Below are 20,904 nucleotides of genomic sequence, written 5' to 3'. Positions count from 1 at the left end.
CAAATCTGTCAATTTAGGGGACCCCTTAAGGCTCAAGAGAACCCATAAATAAAAGTTCTGTACATCCTCTTAAAAGTAAATATAGCTTCTCTAGCAAAATAATGGCTTTCAGACACATACAGCCAGATCAGCTAGACAAAGACTGAAAAGAAAATCCAAATTCATTTCCCACTGTTTAATAAGTCAGAATACAAAAACCTGACATTTCTAGACAGCTCAGAAACCCATCTGTCAAATAAACATATTTTTGGACAGCTGCGTCATTACACTCATTAAAATGACATCACTGCCGAGGTTCCTCGAGTGGGCGTTCCTTATCAAATGTATTCTGCAGCTCGGCCTGTTCATCACACAGCTATATGATGTGCAAGTGACGTCATACTACATCATACTTCCGGGGTCATGTCCTGGGTCTTTTGAATGGGCTTCAAGATTATATCATATAATTAATGAAAACACTGTCATTTAAGATATACAGTGGGTTTCAAAATGATTGAAACCCTTAATAAAGATGAGTAAAACCGACTAAATAAAACAAATAATTCAAATACTGAGCTACAGGTAACTGCCAAAATAATGGAAACGCTTCAGTAAATTAGGGATACAAAGTATATTGAAAGCAGGCGCTTCCACACAGGTGTGGTTCCTGAGTTAATTAAACAATTAACATCTCATCATGCTTCGGTTCCTGTATAAAAATGCTGGGCAGGCCATTATTTGGCTACCATAGCTATGCAACATAGGATGACAATGCCCCCATCCACAGGGAACGAGTGGTTTGATGAGCATGAAAATGATGTAAGCCATATTCCATGGCCATCTCAGTCACCAGATCTCAACCCAATTGAACACTTATGAGAGAAACTGTGAACTTGAGACAGCATTTTTCTACCACCATAGCCGTGGGAAGTAGGGGTATTGAGGGTGCTGCAGCAACCACATCAGATCTTTTCACATCAGATCTATTTTAGAGCTGATCTGATAGGTCAAAACACCAATATTTTTTTTTTTTAGTTCTCAATTTGGCTGCCTGTGTGAACGCAGCCTTAGACAAGCAGCCCAATTCTGAACCTTTTTTCATTAATTGGTCTTTTGACCAATCAGACCATCTCTGAAAAATGCCTGTTTAAATGCAGCCAAAACGTAGCCACGGTGACATCCCTGAGCAGTTTCTATTTTCTCCTGCAGCTCAGTTAGGATGGATAGCCAGATCCTCACAGCATGGCCGTGGGATGATGTTTTGGGTTGGTGGTGCGTATCAGGGAATTCTGCAGCACACCTACTTTCCGCGGCTAAGCCTCACAGTGCCAGGGTGACCTGATACACAAATCCACAGATTCATTACCGTACTTGACCATACTTAAAGGAATATTCAGTTTCTTTGATTTTTTTTGAAACCTCCCCTAATCTGTGTAAATTGGAAATGTATATTTTACAGCCAAGACAACATGGACAAGCCCAGTGCTGTATTTGATCTCAGAATGTTCAGTACATTTATTTCAATCATAGTAAACATCTAAAAATGACATCACATTTGTCTACATTTCTGATATACAAGTTAAAATAAATCCTTCAAACTAACGTTTAAGACCTTGGAATGAGCTTTCTGAAAGCATTACCATCTTACATATAAAGCTATAAACAACATAGTCTGTGTAGATGGCAGGGGGAAGTCTTTTCAAATACTTTATTATTCCTTCATCTTACAAATGTTGTGCATGTTCAATGAAAAGATAGTGCCTATTTCATTTAGTGCTAACAAGAGTTCATGACACAAAACAAATAGTGCTTCCATTATTGGGTTTGTTCACTTACTTAGGCTTTTGTTTATTGACCCAGACAGATTTAAATACATAGTTGGGTATTTAGTTCGTTTCAGCAACCTCTGGCTAGCATTTAGCATTTCCAAAAATCCACTGCTTTTCCTAGGCAAAGCATTATTCAACCAAAATGATTTAACCAAAACTCATCCAATCTAATCACTGTTCCTAATTGCTCTACCAAACATGACCTAACTGAGAGTATTGCTAACAGTGATTTGATTGGAGGAGGATGGAATTAGGTAGAAGCTGCATTTAAGCAAATTCTTATGAAAAAAAGTGGATGTCTGAAGTAGCATAAAGGTTTTCAGGGCTTTCTCGTAAAAAATAGGTAGTAGCGTCAGTATAAATTCAATAGAGAATCTATTTTTGTTGTATATACGGCTTAAAAAAACAAATATATTATCTGATATTATATACAAATATTATATTATTACATAAATATATAATACTCCTAAAGGTGTATGATGCGAAAAAGTGTACTGGCACATAGCACTTCATGTCTAGTAAAGGAATAAAATACCTTGAGATTGTAAATAAAAAAGAAATGCTTGTTTATGTGCGATTGGCCGCTGAGGAAGAACAAATGTTATTTTGGATTATGCTAAGGAAAGAGTATTAATTTGTTTTCTGCATTTCTTATTCAGAAATGAATAACAGATCACTTATAAAGAGTAGGAGAGCTGATCTAAAAGGAAAAACTGATCCTAGATCAGTAGTCCTACTCAGAGACTCGTTCTGAATACAGGCCCTGCTCTATTGCACATGGCTGTTATGTTTCATATCATCCTGTCCTCTGTTTGTTATTTGTGTAGTAGGCCTACTGCGTAGCCTATGATTTTTCAACCACTCCAAACAAGAAGTGGCGCAGTGGTCTAAGGCACTGCATCGCAGTGCTAACTGTGCCACTAGAGATCCTGGTTCGAATCCAGGCTCTGTCGCAGCCGGCCGCGACCGGGAGACTCATGGGCGGCGCACAATTGGCCCAGCGTCGTCCAGGGTAGGGGAGGGAATGGCCGGCAGGGATGTAGCTCAGTTGATAGAGCATGGCGTTTGCAACGCCAGGGTTGTGGGTTCGATTTCCACGGGGGGCCAGTATAAAAAAATATGTATTCACTAACTGTAAGTCGCTCTGGATAAGAGCGTCTGCTAAATGACTAAAATGTAAAAATGTAAATGTAATTCATAGTGATAAAATGTTGCGGAGTGCACCTACAGTATAAAAACGGTTTGGGTTGATCAACAACAGCCTAGGGAAGTGTAAAAATCATATAACTGTGTAATTTTGGTGAAACTAACCCTGAACAATGCTGCAGTAGATGTGTACCAACCAAGACAGTTTTATTTAAGACAACAATAATTACATAAAGAAAATAGCTTAATCAATTCCTTTCTTTGCATTAGTAGTGCTTAATTATTTATTTTTTATATCGTTAGTGTAACTGAGTGCATGGACAGTCTACTATGAGCCCGAATGCAGGATACATAAATTATATTCATAATAAACAATTAAAATAAATTAAATTCAATGAGTTATTGCTCAGAGGCATGTATAGGCCAATGTGCATCTAGCCATGTTCTAAATGAGGTAGGCCTAATTGCAGTCATAACAACAATCCCTTTGCTACACACTAGATAGAAACCCTGGGAGTGTGGCACCATCATTGTACTAGTTGGTACATAGGATAAAACATTGACACGACAGCTTTCAAGAGCAACCAATCCATTTGCACCACAGATCTCCCAAAATCACTGGCCAGCTTCAATGCTACAAAATTAGCAAAATGGGATTAACACTAATAGCTCAATGAGCATGGTCCCAAAAACCGATGGGCTGGGCCAGAGCTAGAACACACGTGGGTAAAGCAGCGTTTTGAAAATGTGTCATTAGCTTTGATATTCTGATCGGTTAGAGATGATCCAATCACTGACAATTTTGTTTTTTTACAACACTCCTCATTTTGACGTCACCACAAACGACTTCAAAGACGGCAGTCTCAGACTGAAGTATGCAGCGAACGATAAAGCAGTGGAATAATTCCATTTGAGTCGTCAGGCAAAATATCGGTACCATTGACTTACATTGGATTTGTGCCAAAAATGCTCTAAAGTTAGCATTTGGAAACAGTGACCAGGTAAACAAAACTAAAGCATGGATAGCTGTCAAACCTTGTCCATAGACTGATTACAGGTTAAGGAAACCGATGTCATTTTGTAATTAGGGCGAACTATCCCTTTAAGTTAAATGGAGCATTGTGTGAGACCTCTTTCTTATGCTTCTCTTATGAGAGTTTTGAGCAATGTCTGGCATTTTCCATGCACCAGTATCACAGATAGAACAATGAGACAGATATTTCACCGGATGCATAAATGTGATGCATCCGCTTGGCGTTTTCACTCACTACCAAATATGGTAGTGAGAGGAAGCCCAGGGCCGGCAGTGGGAGAAGATGGAACAAGATGGATTTTGGCCAACATTCTGCACATTTTCTAATCGATGAAACATTTGATCTCAATACAGTTTTCTGTTCCCAAAACTAGAATCTGTTACGAACAGAGTGGACAAAGTTTTTTTTACTTTTACCCTTTGCCAAAGTTTTAAAAAATTGTGTTGTTTAGAAGGAGTGCAAAGCGAATTGAGTTATTGCACATGCGCACTTCACAGAGTAGGCGTTCCCTAACGGAAATATGCAAATGCATGCTAGAACGCGCCAATAGGATCTCGCTAGCTCATGCTTGGCTCTGCCCACCTCCTCAGTGTTTCCTCTAAGATGTTTTTCAGAAGCTGTGGCAAAGTTAGCGGGTAGTGGCCGTGGCCAATGGCATGGTTTTAGAGGCCCTCCTATTGGCCACAGAGACAACATTTAGCTTTTTTAAAGCAAACTTTCACCAATTCTACACATTTTGCCATGGGTCAGAGAGATCATTTTACAGTTTTAAAGCTATTTTCCTGCAATTCTACACATTTTGCCATGGGGCTGAGAGAACATTTGCAGTTTTAAAGCTAATTTCCTGCAATTATACACATTTTTATAAACATTTGTTCTTATGCTATCTGAGTGACTCAAATATTATAACAATTTTAGATTCTCCCTGACTGTCTAGTTATAATTTTGGTGATTGTTAGTTCTCAAAGATGATCTTATTAAAAAATACATTGTGTACAAAACATTAGGAATCCCTTCCTAATATTGAGTTGCACCCCCTTTTGCCCTCAAAACATCCTCAATTCATCGGGGCATGGACTCTACAAGGTGTCGAAAGCGTTCCACACGGATGTTGACCCCAATGCTCACCACAGTTGTGTCAAGTTGGCTGAATGTCCTTCGGGTGGTGGACCATTCTCGATACACACGGGAAACTGTTGAGCGTGAAAGACCCAGCAGCGTTGCAGTTCTTGACACACTCAAACCGGTGCACCTGGCACCTACTACCATATCCCGTTCAAAGGCACTTACATATTTTGTCTTGCCTATTTACCCTCTGAATGGCACACATACACAATACATGTCGCAATTGTCTCAAGGTTTACAACTCCTTCTTTAACCTGTCACCTCCCGTTCATATACACTGATTGGATTTAACAAGTGATATCAATAAGGGATCATAGCTTTCACCTGGATTCACCTGGTCAGTCTATGTCATGGAAAGAACATGTTTTGTACAATCAGTGTATATTGCTCAATTATCTTTTCTACATACTTCTTATCTCGTTTTAGTCGTTTAAGTTTACACTGAAAATGTTTTAGCATCCCGAAAATAATAATAATATTCTAGTATTTTTTTTATTTAATTTTTTTGCAGTGGTGCACCGCTGCTAAATGCATATAGGGGAAACACTGATTTAACTTCAAGGAAAACCAGCAGACATACAGATACCAATGTAAAAATATAGCATCAGTCTCTGTGTGACACATTATGCTGGCTTAATTTCCCTATAAAATACAAATTTGCAAATCTTTTAAAAGGATAATTCAAGATTTTGGCAATTAAACCTTTTTCTACTTACCCATATTCAGATGAACTTATAGATACCATTTTTATGTCTCTGCATGCAGTTTGAAGGAAGTTTAAGGTCGTTTCTGGAGTTAGCAATAGCTCCAGAAATTACCTTCAACTTCCTTCAAACTGCATGCAGAGCAGAGGATGTGAGTGGAGCGAGTAGCGGAGCGTGCGTAATTTCGCAGGAGCATATTGTAAAAATGCTCAGGCACCGCTCAGCCACAAGCTCTGTGCATGCTCTGCCCAGCATTTATTTCCTTTATCACTGTTCTTTTAATTAGACATATTCGGTTGTATTTATTTAGCCTATCCCACCACTAATGAGCAGAGATGTTGATATGAGTCAACCAAGAAATAGGTCACACAACCTGTGTAATTGATAGCAAGACAACGAATGAGCACATGTAGTAGCACCGGAGACATTTATATTTTTATATAGACTATTATTAAAAAAATAAGAGGAGTGTAAGTTTGGAACAGTGCTAAAGAAAGTTGTCTATCAACTGTAAAATGTGAGCACAACAGAGCCACAGTTACAACTGAAGAATCTGATCATCAATTGACTAGAGAAAAAGCAAGTATTTTTTTTACACAGCAGCCGCATATCATCAGGTAGGTCCTTGTTTAATAGCCTGCCCTACGACATGTTGTTGAAATGTTGAAGCTTCTTACGATAGCCTACTTCAAAACCAAATGGTACCTAGTTACAAAAGTAGATGGGGTGTTTGTTAAATAATCTTTCTTTGATCTTTATTTTTGTGGAGTGTGGAAAGGACATTGAGCGCTGGTGCGGTGCGCAAAGACCACAACTCTGCTCACATACTCTGATGCAGAGACATAAAAATGGTATCCATGAGTTCATCTGATTCTGGGTTTTAAAAATAAGGGCTTAATTGCCAAAATCTTGAACTATCACTTTAAGAAAAAAAACAATTGTGTGACAAACTTGTCATTCTTGTGCAAATAAAATGGATGACTAAGTCAAACATATGCATGCAGAACAAGGTATTGTTAAGGTAGCCTACTCCACACTAAGACAAAGGAATGACACACTAGTGCATTCATTGTCTTAATAAGAAGTATAGGACAAGACACCGCCAAACACTTCTGATCGACCTTTCACACATTGTAATATTTGTTTGTTCTAAGGTTGGCATTTGTGGTATGTGAGGCAAGATTTGTATTTTTGCTCCAGGAGGTGCCAATGCAAACCGCTATGGGAAATTGATTTATTTTGTATTTTATCTGAAATAATGACTTGCATTCATCAGGGAAGGGTTCTCAAGGGTTCTACTATAGCAATAAATACATTGTAACTTATTTTACAAGGTGAAAAAGTATTTAAATACAGGTCACCTATAGTTGTTTTACCTTTAAATAAATTGAGTTTGCTATTCAGTGAAAAAGCAATTATTTTTACTCAAAATATTAGATCATTAAAAAGGAAACATTAAAACATGGCCCAACTTTACCAAAAAAGTGAAGGCCCACTATTGAAAGAGCAATGCAACTATTTATTCATTTAAGCTTGCTGTTGTTTATGATAGCACTTAAAGCAATCTCTCTGGCCTAATATTTTTTTTATTTTTTTATTTTACCTTTATTTAACTAGGCAAGTCAGTTAAGAACAAATTCTTATTTACAATGACGGCCTACACCGGCCAAACCCGGACGACGCTGGGCCAATTGTGCGCCGCCCTATGGGACTCCCAATAACGGCCGGTTATGATACAGCCTGGAATCAAACCAGGGGGTCTGTAGTGACGCCTCAAGCACTGAGATGCAGTGCCTCAGACCGCTGCGCCACTCGGGATACTGTACACTTATCCAAACTACATTTGGACAATTAATTTAGAATTAAAGGCACATGCTTTTTATTAGAATTACTGGAGACTGAAAACACAATTGTAACAAAAGTATTTGAGCAAATGTATGGCCATCAGAGGGCAGATATTAAAAGGGAGTTAAAAAGTTAAATAAATTATTTTAATTTCATAGCTACATACATGTATGCCTGAGTTCAACAGCACTTTGCACGAAGGTGGTCAAATATGGCAAAAACTATATAGTAAGAAAAAGCTAGCTCCAAATTATGTTTTTGTAAGCATTTTCTTCAGGGAGTATATTTTTAATTGAGCTTCCTCAAATGACCTGCTATGATTTATAACATGATAATATGACAGCATGTAGGCTACAATTAAGACTTCAGAATGGATAGCCACAGGGAAAACCAACAGAACAATATTTGATTTCAATAATTTCCGTGCCATCGAGTAGCCGTGCAGCTTTTAAAATAGCGGAGACTCCCTTTGGCGCATGAAAATGTGTACATAAACCACTTTTTGCATTTATTTGTAAATACCCTGTGTAATTAAATAGCTGTGCAGAGACTTTTGAATATGTGCTAGAGGATGGGAAATACATGCATCCAAAATGACACCAAGCATTACATATATTATGAGGACAGTCACTAAGGTGAGGATGTTTGTAAAACATTCTTACATCTTAAAACCAAAGTTTAGCCTACTGTCTGTATTCAATGTTTTAAATGTGTTAAATTGAACGCAGTATAGGTGTCACATAAGTTCAGTGATGCAGGCTCTATAATTTTTTGTTTTAAAGGATAAGGTAACTTTTTTTTTACCAAATCTGTATTTTGGATATAAATGACATGTTATAGAAGTGCCATGACACTTCTTTTTGCGATTTCACTTGGTTTTGAGAAACGTACGCCACCAGCGATATAATTCCTCGAGCTCATTCAGCAATTGCAGGGGCATGAGAAAACATGAACAAAGGCTCCCACACCTAACAACTTTTATTTATTTATTTTATTATATGAACAAGAAATATTCCACTTTATTTGGAACGGCAAGCCAGACTAAATTAAACGGGCCTATTTATATAATGAATATGAATTCGGAGGGCAGAAATGACAAAATATTAAAGCATTGGACCTCTCACTAAAGGCTTCAGTCATACAAAAACTATACTTAAATCCGAACTAGTACTCTAACAGATTAGTACGAATGGCTCACCCAGTGTTCAAGAATGGCCTTTTTCCCTTCATTCACATTACAACCTCTCACTTTCGGTTATTTGAAAATGAAATCATATCCAAAATGTCTCTATTTTTAAAGCAAGCAATAGAAAGCTGGTTGAAATTTCAGTTTAATCCACCAGAAAAGACAGAACAAATATTAGAACAAATATTATGGTTAAACTCAAATATACTTATTGAAAAATAAATATATAATTTTGTAAAAAATATTTAAAATGGTATAATCTTTGTAAAATATATCATAAATAGGACTGGTGATGTCACACATGTAGTTAACTAAAATATATGGGAATGTGTGCTCTATCCAAAATTACAACCAACTGATTGCAGCATTACCGCAAAAATGGTGGAGGCAAGTGGTAAGGGGAGAAAGTAAGAAACTTGTCTGTCAGCCCTGCATTAAAGACCAAAATTGGCTAAAGAAAATTGTGATAAATAAAAAAGTACATCAGTTTAATTTTGGACCAAAAAATTGACAGCTGCGCCATACAGGTTGCAAAATAGTTTGGAGGAGATTTTCGATGTACCGATTCCATGGCACATGGTCTATGAACTGGTACACAAAACGACACCGGATTGAAAACGTAGAGTTTTTCAATGAAAAATATTTTTGCAACCAATATAATGTTATATATATCAGGGATACAAAAATCCCAGCTTTGCAGATTTTACTGCGAAGAGACAGAATCATTAGATCACTTGTTTTGGTACTGCCCATATGTAGCTTGTTTTTGGTCGCAGGTTCAGGAATGGCTGAAAAATTGCAACATTTACTTGGAGCTAACTCTGCAAATAGCACTGCTGGGTGTTTGAACAGTCATAGTCAATCGATCAATAATATAATAATACTCTTTGCAAAGGTGTTTATCTTTTATTTACAATCTGTAGAAACTATGAGAATAGAAAGGTTCAGAACTTTTGTGAAACATCACAGCGGAAAAATATATGGCAGCTAGAAATCAAAACTGGATGGTCTTCAGAGAGATGGGAGGTGTTGAAGGTAGCTGAAGGCTGGGACTAAAAACAAGCAAAAGATAACTAATATAAAATATATTGTCCATGAAATTGATGTAGTATGTATAAGCTGGAAGTGGAAGCTTAAGTATTGTTGTCCATTACTTTACTCCAATTAGAGGATGGTTGGTAGGATTAGGGGAAAATAATAAAGAAGGGAAAAATATTTGTACAAATATTTTAAATAACATATATATTTACCAAAATAAATATATGGGGGATTGGAAATGATGCAGACAATTACATTGATAGAAGCCACAATATATCTGCAATATTAAAACTGATCTCAAATACGCCCTGAAACGGCAACACTCTCAGTATAGTGACTTTATGCGCAACATTACATTCTCGAGCTATACTTCTCTGTGTAGCCCGCACATGGAAAACTATAGCTCGAGTCACACAACACAGAATATAACGTTGCAGATAATGTTTGGAATGACAACATTTTATGTGTACAACATCTAAAGACCTGCATCACTATACTGAGAGCGTTGTCGTTTCTAAAAGGACGTATTTGGGTGTTTTTAGAGCCTTTGTTCATGTTTTATCATGCCCCTACAACTGCTGAACAAACATGAGGAAGTATATCGCTGGTGGGGTACGTTTCTCAAAACCAAATTAAATCACAAAAAAAAGGTGTCTCTGCACTTTTTTAACATGCCATTTACATCCAAAATACAGATTTGGTTAAAAAAAAGGTTAACTTGTCCTTTAATACCTTTATTCATGTATGTAGTAATATAACCTGCCCAGTAGATGACAAGGTTTACGCATATTCAAAGCACCGATAATCTAGATTCTGTGACCTTGACATTTTTATATGTAGATCAGAATGGGCCTATCCTACCTATTTCAGAAAAACTGGCCAAACAAAAATTGGTCGGATTTATATGATCCTGGATTGCAAAATAAGGGATTACAGAATCTGTATAATTCTGATCAAGATTAAATGTTTTGAAAAACCGGGTCCAGAAGATACAATATTGAGCTTGCTTCATTGGAAAAGCTGTGAGAAAAAATACATTTTGTCAATTTGTATGATTTAATTTTATATATGTTAGGCATTCAAACATTTTAATTAGCTCAATTTCCCTTGAGGACATTTTAAGTCCAGGATAAACCATATTAAAAAGTATGGTGCCTATAAAGACACTCAAGTGCCTTCGCACTTAAAATTGGGGTTCTGTGGGTACTTTTACATTTAGTGTCTGTTTTGGCAAGTAATAAGTACTACCATAAGTTTACTCAACAACAATAGGGGTCTCGCTCTTTTGAACCGTGCAACATAACTCATTTCTTTTTAGATGCTCCACCTTCTACCCTGCTCTGCAGGTACTTATCCAGCTCTGCCTGTCTCTTCACAGCTTCTTGCGAGATCTTGGGAGCACCAGGGAAGCACACCAGCACCACACTCATGTTGTCCCGGCTTCCCTGTTCAGAGAGGGGAGTTAAGCAGAGAGGAAATGCAAGTTATGCATTTTGCAATAAAACATACTTTTGTAAAAACTCTGATGTGATGCTCATTTGCGTGGATTTACATGGACATACTGTATGTTGCATGAACAAAATCATAGACGTATCTTGAATGCCTTTAATTTACCCTTCACCAAGCCCTGGCCCAGAATTTTGGCCAACCAATCGCAGCGCTCTAATGGATAGCAACTGTCGTCGAGTCTGACACCTTGGACAAGGTCACGTTTGAATCGCATGAAAGCCAGTGAGGGCTATGGCAAAAAAGGCATTTTCTTCAAAACATGTATGTTTAAATGGCTAAATAATTGAACAGTGCACCAGGAGTACTTGCTACAGTGATTCCTGAAATGCAGAGCCTGTTGGAGAACTTTTCGAATCCGAAATTGTACATTTGTTACATTGTTTGCTAGCTCAGCTGGTTAGCTGGTCTCATTGACCACCAAACGTTGATACGCTAGCTAGCCACTTAATATAACTTGTTTTCTCCAAATGTTAGCTAGCTAAGTTAGCAATGTTATGAATACATCTCCCATCTGCTATCGGCATCAGAATACGATTTGAGAGCACTAGTTAGCTCCAAAAGTGGTTATAGCTTTCAATGCATGCTGACAGGGAATTAAGAGCCATTCAGTGGCTAGTTACACTACAAACATAATTTTACCAAGTTCCCGTGAAGCAATTTTAATGACAGTCCACCACATAATACCCAAGAGTTTCCTGATTAGCAAGGGTTAGTTTGCGTTTAATTTAATTGTGTATTAGAAACACAGTTTGAGATCATTGCGAGGGGATTTCACCAGTGCTTGAATGGGGAATTGGGCTTCCCGGGAAAATGTTGTCCGAGGTTGCAACAGTAACCAAGGGGGGCGGGCCTTAGCGAAAGGTCAATTAAGAACTTCAGATTGTAATAAATTCAAGGCATATATTAAATATACAGCACATCAAATGTTCTAACAGATCATTCAAAACTTTAGTCAAACACCAAGACAATGATTTTAAATTGGATTTGTGTGGGGAGGAATACACATTTAAATGAGAAAGGTCATAGAATTGGGATTGAAAGCGGGGTTAACACCCCTACTCTTGCGACAAGTGCCATGGGATCTTTAGTGAAGAGTGCCGCCTGCGGGCTCTCCAACACTACTTCCAACAGCATTGGGTCTCCCGTCCTAGGATTGACAAGGCCCAACGCTGCTTAGCTTCAGAGCCAAGACAGCAGTGGGATGCAGGGTGGTATGGCTGCTGGACATCCAATTTGATATCTGATATAAAGTCTTTAAATTGAAGCTGGCTAACACTTGAATTTATCTTGATCTGTGCTTAACTGTCTGGCTGATTTACAATCATTATTTAACTGAGCCATTTACACTGAACAAAAATATAAATGCAACATGTAAAGTGTTGGTCCCATGTTTCATGAGCTGAAATAAAAGATCCCAGAAATATTCCATATGCACAAAAAAGCTTATTTCTCTCCAATGTTGAGCACAAATGTGTTTACATCTCTGTTAGTGAGCATTTCTCCTTTGCCAAGATAATCCATCCACCTGACAGGTGTGGCATATCAAGAAGCTGATTAAACAGCATGCTCATTACACAGGTGCACCTTGTGCTGGGGCAAAAAAAGGCCACTCTAAAATGTGCAGTTTTGTCACACAACACAATGCCACAGATGTCTCAAGTTTTGAGGGAGTGTGCAATTGACATGGTGACTGCAGGAATGTCCACCAGAGCTGTTCCCAGAGAATTGAATGTTAATTTCTCTACCATAAGCCACCTCCAACATTGTTTCAGAGAATTTAGCAGTACGTCCAACCGTCCTCACAACCGCAGACCAGGTGTATGGCGTTGTGTGGGTGAGCGGTTTGCTGATGTCAATGTTGTGAACAGAGTGCCCCATGGTGGCAGTGAGGTTATGGTATAGGCAGGCATAAGCTACGGACAACGAACAAAATAGCATTTTATCAATGGCAATTTGAATGCACAGATACCGTGATGAGATCCTGAGGCCCATTGTGAGGACAATTTAATTTTTTAAGGTATCTGTGACCAACAGATGCATATCTGTATTCCCAGTCATGTGAAATCCATAGATAAGGGCCTAATGAATATATTTCAATTGACTGATTTCCTTATATGAACTGTAACTCAGTCAAATCTTTGAAATTGTTGCATGTCACGTTTATATTTTTGTTCAGTATACTAAAAAACAATACAGTCTGCAGCAAATCACATAGCAGTTTTGTAGTTGAGTCACTAAACCTCGAGTCGAGTCCCAAGTCCAAGTCGAGTCACGAGTCCCTATGGCTAAGTCCGAGTCCAAGTCCAAGTCACCAATGGTCGAGTCATGAGTCCAGTCACGAGTCCAGTTAAGAGTCCCTGTTGGCTGAAGTCCAGTCCCAGTGCTCGAGTCCTGGTCCAAGTGCTCAAGTCTGAGTGACTGGGTCTGAGTTTTGAAGTTCGATGTGGTTCCGGTCTCTTCTATTCTTTCTGTTACATATTTGACATCTGTTGAAAAACTTTTGAAAGCAAAACTAATGATTTGGGGTTCTTTAGACATATTTGGTATTTTGGTTACTGTTGTTTTATTGCTCGCTCATACTGCCGGCTCACTGGCTCGATGCTCGTCTGGTGCTAGATTCGCGCCTCTATTGATTTGGCTCGGATTTGGTAGAAGAAATCTGCCCAGAACTTACTAGTATCTGGCTGGCAGGAAGATTTTCATGAAAGCATTGAAGTAAGGCAAATATTTTCCTCCTGTTGGCCAATGGTCATAATTGCCTGCAATATGCAATAGTTTATAAAACAAATAAGTCCTTCATACACAGGCTCACGCACATTTTATTTTAAAATAATGTTCAATAGTTATGTCAAATCAGTAATGATGTTTTGAAGGGATGAATGGTCTCATTTACCAGATTACTATTTACAATAATTCTAACATGCTATCAGCTACTTTTTGTAATCGGCCACTGATATTTGAGTATGTTTTTTAATGCAGAGGGAAAACTAACAGGAGACTTGTCAGAAACTGGCTATGGGATGCAGGTGCCAAATTGGGAGGGTAGAGCGAGACAACAAATTCAAAGACAGCCTACTTTTCTATACTCAAGGGGAGAAAGAGAAAAATAGACTGTTGTTTTACTATTAAACTCAATACTATTGTTTCAATTTCGTTAAAAAATTTTTTTCTTAACCAGGCAAAGGTAAATAGTAGTAGGCTGGTGACTGGTGGTTTCGGGGAAGCAAAAGAGTCGCTTGCGTAATGTGTAGCCTTTGATCGAAGGCGGAGCGGAGACTGCCAGTCTGCAAACACACATTGATTGCTTGCCCCCAGCTCACCAGCTGATGTAGGCTGTGTGTGCCGGGTCCTTCCCACTGCTAGAGAACAGAACCCTCACTGCACCCAGTGGTGCTAATATTCTGCTTATCATAGTAGCCTATCCAGTCCAAGAGCAAATACAAGTGACATGAAGTCATGAAAATCCTGGGAAAATCCTGGACTCGAGTACTACAACACTGGCACATAGTGTTCCATCTCTGTTCATCTGGGAAATATGCTGTAGTAGCCAATTCAACAGCAAAGCACACTTAAGTAGCCTATTCAGATCTCCCCTCCATTGTAAAATCTTATCTAGCTGACCTTACCTTGTATAAACATGTGTCAACAATCTCATTGCACACTCTCTCCAAGTCCTCTGTCACCTCTAGACGTAAACGCACAAAGTCACATAGCTCCTCATTGGCCATCACGTCCCAGATGCCATCACACGCCAACACAACAAACTCGTCCTCCGCCTCAGATCTTTCAATCTCATACACTTCTGGCTCAGGCGACACTAGCTGCTCTGTGGGGCCCTTGCCATGCACACATTTATAGTCAAAGTCACCAAGGGCCCGTGACACAGCTAGCGAGCCATTAACACGTTGAATCATGACAGAGCCACCGGCATTCTGGATGCGCTCCTTTTCCAGTGGATTGCTGGGCTTGTGATCCAGCGTAAAGAAATGGAGCCGACCTCGCCTGCTGAGAAGGGCCCGCGAGTCGCCACAATTGATGAAGTACATGTGGCGAGGTGAGATCATGACTCCCACTGCAGTAGAGCCGCTGCGGTCCGCACCATGCTTACGCTCCGAGATGGCTCGCATCTGCTCATCAATATGCAGGAAGCCAGTGCGAATGCCACTCTTCACGCTCTCCACAGATGGCTCGTGTCCATGCCTGTCCAGAATTACCCTGCCCTCCTCTTCTCCACCTCCTGGTCCTGCACCCCCACCCCTGAAATCTGGGTTGCTGATGATGTGCTCTAGCAAGTGCTCGCAGCAGTAGCGGGCCACCTGAGAGCCAGCATGGCCGTCATACACGGCAAAAAAGGACCAGGGGTTGAGGCCATGGGGCAGGCCAATGACAGCTGTGTGTGTATCCTCCATCTCTACCCGCCAGCCCTGCATGCTGCTCAGGCCGTAGCGTAGGCCGTTTCCTTCTCCGTGGGCATTGAACTTCTCCATCTTTGGCTTGTCCAAAAATGCCCCCATTTCTATTTTTGGGTAGCTTTATCCTATAAAACGACAACAAGAGAAATGTGCCAATCAATGAAGTTGCCTTTGCAGCACAATCAAAAACATGTAAGTGATCATGTTTCTTCCAAAAACTGTCTAGGCCAGAGGACAGATTTACTTTTGTGGTAGCACAAACTTAATTTCTTCTTTGCCTAAAGGGCAATTACTGCTGAGCTACAACTTGACAGAAAACATCTGTCTAACAATTAACATGCAGTAAACTAAAGCAATAGTTTTAATTTGTGCGCAATGTTAATGCACAGCACAATCACATTCTTGTCTTATTACTGACAACGTTCTGTAAATCAAACATTCAATTTAACAGTCATTCAACGTTCACGGTAGTCTGATTAAACAGGCTGTAATACACAATTAATTGGTACAGTATATACAGCCTGAAATGAATGCCTGCAAAATCGTATAAATGTTCCTTACAAGCCAGAATGTTGGATACAATTACATTTAAACGTACTCTTCCGGTTGTCTTTGAGGTTTGTCCTTCAGCTGCCCGAAATTTGAGACAAAATATTTACAGGAAAGTATTGTTTACCTGACTTTTTAGAGAGCCAGTTGGTTATATGGTTCAGTTCAGCACCAAGGTTAGTTTTATATTGGATATTCGTTTTCCTCTCGTCAATAGCTATTGAACCAAGCATGCCATGACAATAAAATGTGTATATTCTGAATCAGGGAAGGGTGGAGAACAATCAACACTATGTTTGTGTGTGAATCTTTCTTTTTTATTCAGATTTCAATCTTCATATTTTCTTTTTTTTCTTTAAAAAAGTGTGGATTGTTCTCCATCCTTCCCTGATTCAGAATATACGATTTTTATTGTCATGGCATGCATGGTTCAATAGCTATAGACAGATTAGCTGACAACATCACAAAAATGATGTGAGCGCTGCCAAGGGGCAGAAGTCAGCGTGTTGTGATTCTGGATGGCCAGATTGCTAGCAAGAATGACAAGAAACTGCCATGTGGGGAATCGTAAGTGGCTTGTTTAATCTTGTTATTGATACCATGTCTTGTTTTGAGTTGTTTTGACTGATTTCAGGTCAATGCTAATATGGCTAAAATTCGCTAGCTAGCTAACCAAAAACTGTAACGACGTACACTACATGACCAAAAGTATGTGGACACCTGCTCGTCGAACATCTCATTTCAAAATCATGGGCATTAATATGGAGTTGGTCCCCCTTGTGCTGCTATAACAGCCTCCACTCTTCTGGGAAGGCTTTCCACTAGATGTTGGAACATTGTTGCAGGGATTTGCTTCCATTCAGCAACAAGAGCATCAGTGAGGTTGGGCACTGATGTTGGGCGATTAGGCCTGGCTCGCAGTCGGCCTTCCAATTCATCCCAAAGGTGTTCGGTGGGGTTGAGGTCAGGGCACTGTGCAGGCCAGTCAAGTTCTTCCACACCGATCTCGACAAACCATTTCTGTATGGCCCTCACTTTGTGCATGGGGGCATTGTCATGCTTAAACAGGAAAGGGCCTTCCACAAACTATTCCACAAAGTTGGAAGTACAGAGTCGTCTAGAATGTCATTGTATGCTGTAGCATTAAGATTTCCCTTCACTGGAACTAAGGGGCATAGAGGGAACCATGAAAAACAGCTCCAGACCATTATTCCTCCTCCACCAAACTTTACAGTTGGCACTATGCTTTGGGGCAGGTAGCGTTCTCCTGGCATCCACCAAACCCAGATTCGTCCGTTGGACTGCCAGATGGTGAAGCATGATTCATCACTCCAGAGAACGTGTTTCCACTGCTCCAGAGTCCAATGGCAGCGACCTTTACACCACTCCAGCCAACGCTTGGCATTGCGCATGGTGATCTTCGGCTTGTGTGCGGTTGCTCGGCCATGGAAACCCATTTCATGAAGCTCCCAACTAACAGTTCTTGTGCCGACATTGCTTCCAGAGGCAGTTTGGAACTCCATAGCGAGTGTTGCATCTGAGGACAGACGCAGCTCTAGCAGGGCAGAAAGTTGACCAACTGACTTGTTGGAAAGGTGGCATCCTATGACAGTGCCACGTTGAAAGTCACTGAGCTCTTCAGTAAGGCCATTCTACTGCAAATGTTTGTCTATGGAGATTGCATGGCGGTGTGCTGTATTTTATCCACCTATCAGCAACGGGTTTGGCTGAAATAGCAGAATCCTCTAATTTGAAGGGGTGTCCACATACTTTTGTATATATAGTGTATTTGAGAGACAACAAGCGCTCATTGTGCAAATATATTTATGTTTTCAATAAACACTGGAGACTAAATAAAGCTTACGTTGTCAACAATCTAAGCCAACCCCATCTGTTTTGCCCCATAGTTGCAAACGCCTCAGTTTTGTTGCTAAACAACCAACCGGTCTATTGAGGAGAGAAAAACAAATATCTAATATAAAACTAACTTTACCTGGGTGCTGAACCAACCATATTCCTACTGTCTCTCTAAACAGTTGGGTAAACAATACTTTCCAGTAGATATTTTGTCTCAAATTTCGAGCAGCTGAATGACAAACCGCACAGACCATTGGTAGAGTAAGTTTAAATGTAATTGTATTCAACATTCTGGCTTGTAAGGGACATTAACACGATTTTGCAGGCATACGTTTCAGGCTGTATATACCAATTGATTGTGTATAACAGCCTGCTTAATCAGACTACATTAACAGCATCCTGAATACACCGCTAGATGGGTGAAGAGGTTGATGGGAGATTGGAGGGATGGATAAATGGATGAAGGGAAGTTGGAGGGATTTATGGATAAAAAGAGGTCAGAGATGTTTATGGATGTCAGGTTTGAGGGGTTAATGGATGGATAGAGATTGGAGGGGTATGCTTGATGGATGACAAAACTTCAGCGTAACGTTACAGTTGAAAAAGTAGCTAGCTATGATATTAAAACTGAATATCAGAATATAGGCCAAGCAAACTAGCATAGACCTAGTGGAGTGTTCTTGATGAAACAAACACACTGATGATGTAATGTACAGCTTCAAATCATGTTTTAAGAGTAACCTAGCTAGCGAACGTTAGCTAGCTAATGTTGCTCTCATCATGGCATGTAATTTATTGATAATTAAATATATCAACAGTAATGCTTATTACTGTACCTAGCTTTGTGACAATTTCGAATACATTTAGCCCCACTGCTTAGTATTTGTTGCTAGCTAGCTAACTAGCTACATTTGACTCTTGCATGGAAATATTGCATCACAAGCTATCTGTTTTGTCACATCGCCCCTAGCTAGATATAGCTAGCTAGCCGGTTAGCTAGCAAGCTACCTTGGTTGGCATGCAACAACAAAGATGCAGATGGCTGCGTAACGTTAACTAGCTAACTAAAATTAACTAGCTACTTACCAAATCCTCTAGTACCTATAGCTATAACGTTAGTGATCTGTGGCATGTAAACAAACTGCTAACTTATTGGTTAAAAAGCTAGCTAGAATCTGAAAAACAGAGTGGTGGGGTACTGTGAATGAAACGCCGACGTCAGTGCCTTCACCACTGTCAAGGGAGTAGCGTTAGCGCTGAGAAGCAATAGGCGGTTCGTCTTCAAAGTAAAAGTACCACATTGAAACCAATGATGTATTACAACCATTGTCTTACGTCAGATAGCCTGCACTGAGAAGGCTGATGACTAATTTCATGGGTGATAGCCTGCACTGAGAAGGCTGATGACTCATTTCATGGGCGCACAATCCACAGGTAAAGCTGTACAGTGCATATAGGTATGCCCCGAATGCAATTACGCAGTCTAATACATCCACAGTGGGATTTCAACGGATTTTTACTGTTTATTTTCCAACCTTGCTTAGCATTATTCAGTCCAATTATGGACTTGATTCCACTATTTATTTTTCGTTTGCATCAGTTTCAATGCGGAGCTTTTATTTTAAAGGCGAACCACTGTTCCACTATTGTTGTTCACTTCCCAGTAGTAGAGCCTATGAGGATGTCTTAACTTTTGGTATGGTAAGGAGGAAACCTTTTTTTTTTTTTTATAAAGACGGCAATATCAATAATTATTTCAAAATATATTTACATTTCATCAATAGCCACTTTGATTAACTTTTAATAAATAATTAATGACCAAAAAAACGATGGTTTAGAAAAACAGACATTTTAAGACCAATAATGAAAAATACAATGTTGAGACTGGTATGTTCAGAATATTGGTCTGTAAATGAAAAGAAAGTACTTTGTGCCAAAGTAAAAGGGGGCAGTTCCCACGGGGGGCCAGTATGAAAAAAAAAATATATATATATAAAAAAAGAATACAAATAAAATAATAAAATAAAACTGTAAGTCGCTCTGGATAAGAGCGTCTGCTAAATGACTAAAATGTAAATGTAAATGTATGGTAATATTCAAAGTACTCAGTAGGGTCTGTGGCACAGATGCAGCGGCAGGATTTGAATGGGCGATCATGTTACCATGGTAAACGGATACCCTCCATTTGAATGCAAATTCTATCATTTGCATTCTGAAATATCTGAAGAAAGCATCGCTGCCAGTGTGCAGCTGGTGGCGGTATTCGTAGCGTAGGCTACTGTGGTCCACTGCGCCTGTTCGCGAATCATGTGGAGGAGGCTACAGCGTATATCAAGGGAATTATTATGTGGAATATAATCAAAGGACATAGGGGTTGATACATTTCACGTTAGGGCAAATCAAGTCTGACATTTTAAAGCGGAAATTACAAACTATAGAATCTTTATAAAGCCTAGAATACACTACAAGGTTGCCTAGCATTGGTGCTCCTACAAACAGACTCCTAGTGGATTGTGCACGCCTAGTGGATCAATGAAATCAGGCTGGTTTAGACTCTAAATAATTAGCTAACTTGTTAGTAATGCAGTAGTATAAAGCTGTCATTTACAATCAACAATGTAGTTATTAACACAAGTGGTGGGATTTTCATTTAGCCAACAAGTAACAGAGCGAATGTTTAGTCAATTCACA

The 20,904-nt window shown here is 39.4% G+C and overlaps 1 protein-coding gene across 1 annotated transcript; it reads right to left on the bottom strand.

Annotated features, from left to right (window-relative positions):
* Positions 1 to 10,919: 10,919 nt before the first annotated feature.
* On the bottom strand, positions 10,920 to 19,414 carry ppm1ab (protein phosphatase, Mg2+/Mn2+ dependent, 1Ab). Its single transcript, XM_084151054.1, has 3 exons — positions 19,300 to 19,414; positions 15,022 to 15,932; positions 10,920 to 11,331 (listed from the first exon to the last, which is right to left on the bottom strand). Exons 2-3 carry the CDS (start codon positions 15,907 to 15,909, stop codon positions 11,191 to 11,193), a joined length of 1,029 nt encoding a protein of 342 aa, XP_084007180.1. The 5' UTR covers positions 15,910 to 15,932; positions 19,300 to 19,414; the 3' UTR covers positions 10,920 to 11,190.
* Positions 19,415 to 20,904: the final 1,490 nt, after the last annotated feature.

The sequence above is a fragment of the Coregonus lavaretus genome, assembly GCF_964263955.1.
Source record: "Coregonus lavaretus genome assembly, chromosome: 33".
Lineage (NCBI taxonomy): Eukaryota > Metazoa > Chordata > Actinopteri > Salmoniformes > Salmonidae > Coregonus > Coregonus lavaretus.
The sequence above is the reverse complement of the archived record's forward strand: the minus strand, read 5'-3'. Positions and strand labels throughout refer to the sequence as shown.